The sequence below is a fragment of the Trematomus bernacchii genome, unplaced genomic scaffold (genome assembly GCF_902827165.1).
Source record: "Trematomus bernacchii unplaced genomic scaffold, fTreBer1.1, whole genome shotgun sequence".
NCBI classification, from domain to species: Eukaryota; Metazoa; Chordata; class Actinopteri; order Perciformes; family Nototheniidae; genus Trematomus; species Trematomus bernacchii.
This window is the reverse complement of record NW_022987739.1, coordinates 25,513,535-25,520,631: the sequence shown is the minus strand read 5'-3', so window position 1 is coordinate 25,520,631 and position 7,097 is coordinate 25,513,535. Positions and strand designations below refer to the sequence as shown.

The window sequence follows — 7,097 nt, the reverse complement described above, 5'->3', positions numbered from 1 at the left end:
TGGCGCGTTTCCATTACAGTTTAGGAACTGGGGTAGTATCTATAGTAACGCAGTATAGGCGGAGCGACGCTGCTTAAAACTGCCGTGACGTCATCTTCAATGCGACACAACAATGGAGGATGTGAAGATGTGAAAGCGATCGTTTGCTTGTTTTTTGCTGTGTGGTTTATTATCACAAGAAATAGACAAGAGTTGTTTCGAAAGAGGCGACGTATAGAAGAAGCTGACGCGAGAGTTCGGGCAGTCCTCCTACGCCGCAGAGACTACAGGACGACTCGAATCACTACTAACTACGATGCTACTTGGTAAGCTAACGTTCGCTAACTAGCAATGTGTTTAGGCTCACGCTCCCTATACGACCAAAGTATTTCAAGTATTTCATTAATTGTAGCTACCACTTTTACGTATTAAAATATGTATGCTTTTGTTTGTGTATTTCAGAAGTTACCGACCGAGCTACCGAGTGGTGGAATGTGATTGTTCCATCTTTCACACACAAAGTGGGTGGAGAACTTCAGGATGCCTGAGGAAAACCTACGTTCATTACATGAATTCAAAAGAGGGCATTATGAACAGAAAACAGCGAAGTTGTCATTCAGGAATTAAGGTGTTTAAAAATGTGTAAAACTGATGTGTTTTTTCATGTTTGCAAAATGTAATACATGTTTATTCAGTGATAAAAGCAATAAATACTGAGGACATTGTGAGAAAGCGACATTATTGTATAATATATGTTAAAAACCGGAATGTTTTGCTCGTTATAAGTTAGTCAACATTACATTACATGTTACTTGGGTCTGATGCGCACCTGAATACCTAGAATGTATAATGTAATACCTAAATATTCATTGTATTGAACATAAATACATCTTTTCTTTTTCACATACATGTGTTTGTCAAATTATTTAAACCAAAAAAATGTTATCAGAATTGACTATTTAGTAAATATTTGAATTTCAAGCACCAGTACTGCCCCCATAATAATAATAATCTAATAAATGAAGCAAATATCAAAGCAAACTATAAACATAAATACAAAAGTGTAAAACACAACAGAACTATATTCATAAATGCAAGTGTAAAAAATTGTTAACATGGATGGAGGCTAAAGTATCCACAGCATAAAATAATATGATTATGATGGTTTGTCTGAAAGACACAGCCTCAAGGTTCAAGGTTTTTTATTTTGTCATACGAACATAGCTAGTGTAGTTATGACAATGAACATCTTAGGTCACAGGCTCCTCCAACAGTGCAACACAATAACCCAGATCAACAGAAATATAGTGCAAGTAAATATTAAGCGCTGTGCACCGCTCTCTTTGTATAGGTGTTTTATTTTGTTCTCTTCTCTTTGAAATATATAAGCAATGTGTTTGAGTCTAGCACAACGAGGGTATTACAATTGAGTAATTTTTACTACATGTATTTATCATGTATTCTTAATACCATTATGTAATGTTATGTTTTAGAGGAGGACCTCAAGCTAGCAAACTCAATTTCAAACAGTATGCAGAGTTGTCCTGCTAAAGAGTTAAAATGTATTATTTAACCAAGTATTTATTCTCTTATTTGCTTTAATTGCAACAGATGATAAAGGTTTCACTGTGATAAATATTCTCTTAAATCCATAAACCCCTGTACAGTGCTTTGTGGACGATGGTGTTTATGATATTTCTGACTGCAGAGGGACGCCTAGATGATGCCATCTTTCTGTGTGATCGCTGGTGGGTGCAATTATTTATCAACAAGCAATAAGATAAGACATGGCATTGATTCTGCTGGGCCAGTTGCCGTTCCTGCAGGGCCAGATCGTCTCCTCCTCGGTTTGTGCTGTTGATGCAGAGGACGTTGTTCGGAACTGTTCCTCCTCGCTAGTCCCAATGTAATCATCTAGAACAGAAACATGACTTGTAAATTCCACAAACTACTGCAGCACAATACTATAAATAGCAACAACAACTATAGAAAAGACAAACTGAACGTAAACAATGGCACATATGGTGTTAGCAAACAATAGCTCTCGCTAATGCTATCTGCCTAGCTAGCCTTCGGGGCTCCATAAAATCATGGGTTGTCGAACATAAATGTAAGGATAAAATAGACTTATTTGTTAGAAGTGAGCTTTAGAACAGATAGGGACACAAAGCAGGGACACAAAGCTTTCAAGCAAATAACAGAACGTTAGCAAAAACGTACCATGCAGACTCCAGTAACGCCAGTGTCTGTGTAGAGACCTCCTGAAAGACTTTGATATTGCGAGTTGTCCCGGCGAGCACCCGCTGGACCTTATCATCTGCAATATAATGGACGTCGTCACTTCCTCGACCGACCATGGTGTGCTTTTCTTTGCCATTGTTGTAGCTCCTCTGTTAACAAAAATGCTGTTTGTAAAAATGAATTATCTAGCGCGCAGATTGTGACGATTCTCTCCGACCAATCAGCAGCCGAGAGCGTTGACGTCACAAACTCAGCCTCGTTGTCTCTGGCCCTGGCCCCACGATTTTATGAGGCCAGAAAAACTGTGAATTAGGACCCGCCGGCCGGTACTAGGCCAAGTGGAAACGCAACCACAAACGGGCCGCTGACGTCACAGCCCTCTTAAACCGGGCTGCGGGCTGTAGTGGAAACGCGCCATTAGTGCTCCTAACGCAAGCGATAGTGCAATGGTCACTGATATCATTAGGAAAAACACCAACAGACACATACTTATGAGCTGCATTTGTTAGAATGACATCTATAAGGGTATCGTTATTGGGTTTGGCAGGGTTTATTCTAGTGGGACTATCAATAAGCTGAGTTAAGTTCAAAGATTCACAAACCTGCTTAAACTGTGAAGATTTATCACTTAACCAGTCCCAATTTAAATCACCCAATAAAATGATTTCAGAAGAAAACTTAGACAACAATTCAGTAAGGCTAGTAGTTGCATCCATGATGGCCGATGGAGGCCTATAACAGCCAATAACAGTGAGAGGAGCATTTGCTATAGTTATTTGGACTGCTAGCAACTCAAATTGCCTTGGAATTGAAATTGAGTGAAGGACAGAGCACTGTAGTTTCTCAGCAGTGTATATTGCAACACCACCAGCTCTGCCCTTACGATCCGCTCTGAATACATTATATCCATCAATGTGAATAACACTGTCAGTGACAGACGGTTTTAACCAGGTTTCAGAAACTACAACAATATCAGGTTTAGCAACTAAAAACCAGGTCTTGAAAACATCTAATTTGGGCACTAGGCTTCTAGCATTAACATGCAGAAAACCCAATCCTTGCCTACAGCTAAACTCATTCGGAGTTGGCAAATGATGCAAGGAAGCAGAGAAACACTCAGGACCAGGGTTAATGTTAACGTTACCAGAGAGTAATAGCAGTAACAATATTAACAGTCTGGAAGATGATTTTTTCACATGGGCTCTGGACGCGTCACTCCTCAGGGGGGGCGGGGCAGCTCCGATCCTTCGATATTAGCGAGTCCAGAGTCAAAAGAGCAAACGGGAGAGCGCATTTCGTGCCATGAAACGTCAGCTTTTGGTAAAAACTATCCGATGGAGTCAGCGCTCCAGAGGTTCCACCATCCGAATGTCCGAAGTGAACAGAGGCATCGCTGGGAGGCAATCCGTCAGTTTTGCCGACATGCGGGCTGACAATTAATCCCAGGAAAAAAACGAAGACAAGGGTAGCTTTAGGCAACATTGTGCTGCAACACACCCAATTCAGGATCCGAAGCTCAGGTCCGAGCAGAGTTCCCGTTCGAAAAAATGTGTGCCGGTCACCATGTCCGTTAGGATTTAAATCTTCCGGACAAATTGGAAATTTCCCGGTCAAAGGTCTTCTTTGTTATTGAGCTTTAAAACAAATTGATAACAACTCTATATTAAGGATGAAATAATCAAGGCATTCAGATGTATCTTTTATTGAAAAGTGACTTTTAATAAAAGTTCAAACAAGTTCTGCCAATATCGTGCGTAACGGAAAATAAATAAATATAGCCTATATTACGCAAGCCATAATATAATAAACAAAAAACCCATGTTATTCAGCTGTAGACCTACATATAGTCGGATAAAATAAAACATAATAATTATTATTTGTTCACAAACTAAAAGAGTATAGGCCCGTCGTGAGCATTTTAATAAAGGCTCGCAGCTGCCGACTTGTTATCAAATAGCCTTTAAACAAATTGTAACACAAACTCTTTGACAAAACTAGAGCAAAATGCCTAGCTTATGATGTTTTAGCCTACTTTCTACGCTTTTTCAGACCTGTGAAGTGGGTAGCTGCGGATTTAAAATCAAAGGTCCCGAGTGTCTCTCCACAACTGGCAATGCGCATGAGCCGTGTCACCTTGTTCTCGCCAAGCCGACTTCGCTGCGCTGTTTTGATTCTGTTCTGTAGAGAGAATCCTCTCTCTGCCGGCACACTGGAGACAGGGATCACGCATGCTATCTTGGCCAGTGTGGCCCACTCAGGATAGATGTTGCCTAAATCTCTTACGAGGACTTCGCAAGCCGTTAAGAAATGCAAGCCTCCGTATCCGCGGAGCGCTGTCATCACGGGGATGGCATCTCTGTGGGCGCTTGTGGCATCAATGAGAGGGGCACTGGCTTGCGCTGAGTCATCCTCACTGGCAATCCCTTGGCCAAAATGACCAATAATGGTTTTGAGGGCTGGTTCAGCGTATATTTGAAGCGCTGAAGGGACGGAGAAATAATGAATTGTTTTATGTAACGCAAATAAACACATTTAAATAACTTGTGACACAATTTTAGGGAGGCCTATACTTACCACTTTGTGCATTTGGGTATCGGGATGGGTTCAGAAGGACGTCAAAGCTAGTGATAATACTCAGGGACTCTTCAGGAAAGCGGTTGTGTAAAGCATCTATAAGATGTGTAATGTAGCGTACGCGGACATTACTGAAAGCCTGCCGGGACCGGTCATCTGCGTGTGTCACATTCACATCCCTGTACATGCCATTTTGGCAATCTGCCTGAAACCTCTCTTCTTCGGGACCGGGGGAATCCCTCAACTGTGTGAGTGCCGCAACTGATGCGTGAACCATTGGTCGGATTGTGGCCAGATTGACATCCTCTTTCTGGAAAACCAAATTAAGTTTGGTCATAACAGGTAGCACATCAGCCAGTGCGTGAGTCCAGGCGATAAAGCAGTATGGCTGGATTTGACCAAGGATGCCTTTTGCTTGGGCATTTCCTCCAACAGCCTCTTCATGTAGCTCCATCACCAGAGCAGGCCAGTTTAGCTTGATACCCTCCACTGCCCTGTGCAAGGATAACCAGCGGACAGCGCACTGCTGCTTTAGGCTTTTCACATCTTCATCCCCGAGCGCTGCTGTCATTTGACGGAGGCGATTGGTCCTGCTGGCTGAGTGCTTGTAAAATGAGTACACAGAGGATACTGTGCGCTTGTAAACTCCTACTTGGTCCACAGCTTTTGCAGCATCTAGCGCGGCCAGCGCAACTCGGTGGGCAACACAGTGCACCTGAATGCAAAACGCACTCTCTCTCTTCAGAAGAGCACCAACTCCAGCACGTTTGCCCATCATTACACTAGCCCCGTCTGAGCCCAGGCCAATGACGCTTGACAGTTTCACATCCCTCTCGCGGAGCACCTCATCCACCTTGTCAAATATGCACTGTGCTGTCCCGGAGTGCACGTCATAGTTTCCCAAAAAACACGTCTCCACTTTTCCTTTAATTTGCAACTTGACGTATATTATCAGCTTTTTGTCCACAGTGATATTAACCGTCTCGTCGATGATTATTCCGATAAAGTCACTCTTCTTTAGTTTTTCGTCCAGCTGCTTAATCAGGACTTCATCTATGGCCTTTTCCATGTCATCAACGGAATCACTGTGCCGGTAAATTCCATCACCTGTGACAAAATCAGGAGCCTTCACTTCTCGTAGTAGCTCAGTCAACCCTGCATACTGATTACCTGCAATGTCGTTTTTAGCCATGTGAAACACTACTTTTAGCTGAGAACATAGCTTCATGTTGGAAGCTTCATTCGCCCTCTCGCAGTGGCCTTTCATTGCGGTTTGTTGTGGTATTGTGTTCACTGACAAAATGTGCTCATTGCTCTGACTGTGTTCAATAAGCGCAGAGGTTCTCATATTTGTTGCTCCTTTGGTGAACCCGTTCTTTCTCCCCGACTTCTCGCAGTGTGAGCAGAACAGAATTTCTTGCCCATCTATAATGTCGCACCTCAGCCAGGTGAATGTATCTTTCCATTCGGGTCTGAACGCGCGGGATCTTTGTTTTTTTCTGTCCGGGGCCAAGGCATCTACGGTCTCATTGACAGCAGGCGGTATCGCCATCTCATTGTCGGTATTATCATCATTAGACCTGCTTGGTTTAAAGAAATAATTTTTAAGCTTAGCTTGTTTTGCCATGTCCGATTTTTCTCATCTCTCTGTCGTCCTGTTGTTATTGTGCGCCCACTTTATCTTACTGAATGAAACAAATGTAACGGGTTCGTTCCACATTACGCCGTGGCCTACAGTGCGCTTGCCTATTAACACAAAAGATAATTTAATTTAAACAAACAAAAACAAAAATCTATTTATTGTTTATTTGAATACACTTTATATTGCGCTAAGGGCAAAATATTTTTACCGGACATGTTGACCGGAGAGATTTAGGTTTGCCGGACTTCCGCATATTTTACCGGTCATTGTCCGGTAATTACCGGCTAACGGGAACTCTGGGTCCGAGCCTACATTTTTACATTATAGTTAATACCAACCTTGTGCCTCGCCCTCTTCGGGGGGTGCTACATTTAAACATAAACTTTATCCTTTACTTTCTTCATCTTTATATGTAGATTAATCTCCGCTCCTTTTCTCCGTCACGTTGTTTCCATAGTAACAACAACTTCCTGTCAACAGCGTAAACTCGCCTTCAAAATAAAAGCATCTAAATAACAGTTAACCAAATTACATTTAAGACATATACAACTGCAACGAAAGTAACAAAAACAATGTAAAATCCTTTTCAGTTTCACAGAACACAAATTGGGTTATTTACAATCGTTATGTAACTCTTTTATTGCACTAGGTAACAGCAACA

The 7,097-nt window shown here is 42.0% G+C and overlaps 1 protein-coding gene across 1 annotated transcript; it reads right to left on the bottom strand.

The window, feature by feature from the left end:
• Positions 1-3,914: 3,914 nt before the first annotated feature.
• On the bottom strand, positions 3,915-6,629 carry LOC117495844 (zinc finger protein 862-like). Its single transcript, XM_034147405.1, has 2 exons — positions 4,795-6,629; positions 3,915-4,700 (listed from the first exon to the last, which is right to left on the bottom strand). The coding sequence occupies exons 1-2, from the start codon at positions 6,419-6,421 to the stop codon at positions 4,249-4,251; spliced, it is 2,079 nt and encodes a 692-aa protein (XP_034003296.1). The 5' UTR covers positions 6,422-6,629; the 3' UTR covers positions 3,915-4,248.
• Positions 6,630-7,097: the final 468 nt, after the last annotated feature.

What these genes read in the sequence shown, in the direction of transcription:
- LOC117495844 (XM_034147405.1), bottom strand. Translation starts at nt 6,421, where the DNA reads ATGGCAAAACAAGCTAAGCTTAAAAATTATTTCTTTAAACCAAGCAGG. An exon ending in ATACCCAAATGCACAAAGTG is followed by an intron (nt 4,701 to 4,794) that starts GTAAGTATAGGC and finishes CCGTCCCTTCAG; the next exon opens with CGCTTCAAATATACGCTGAA.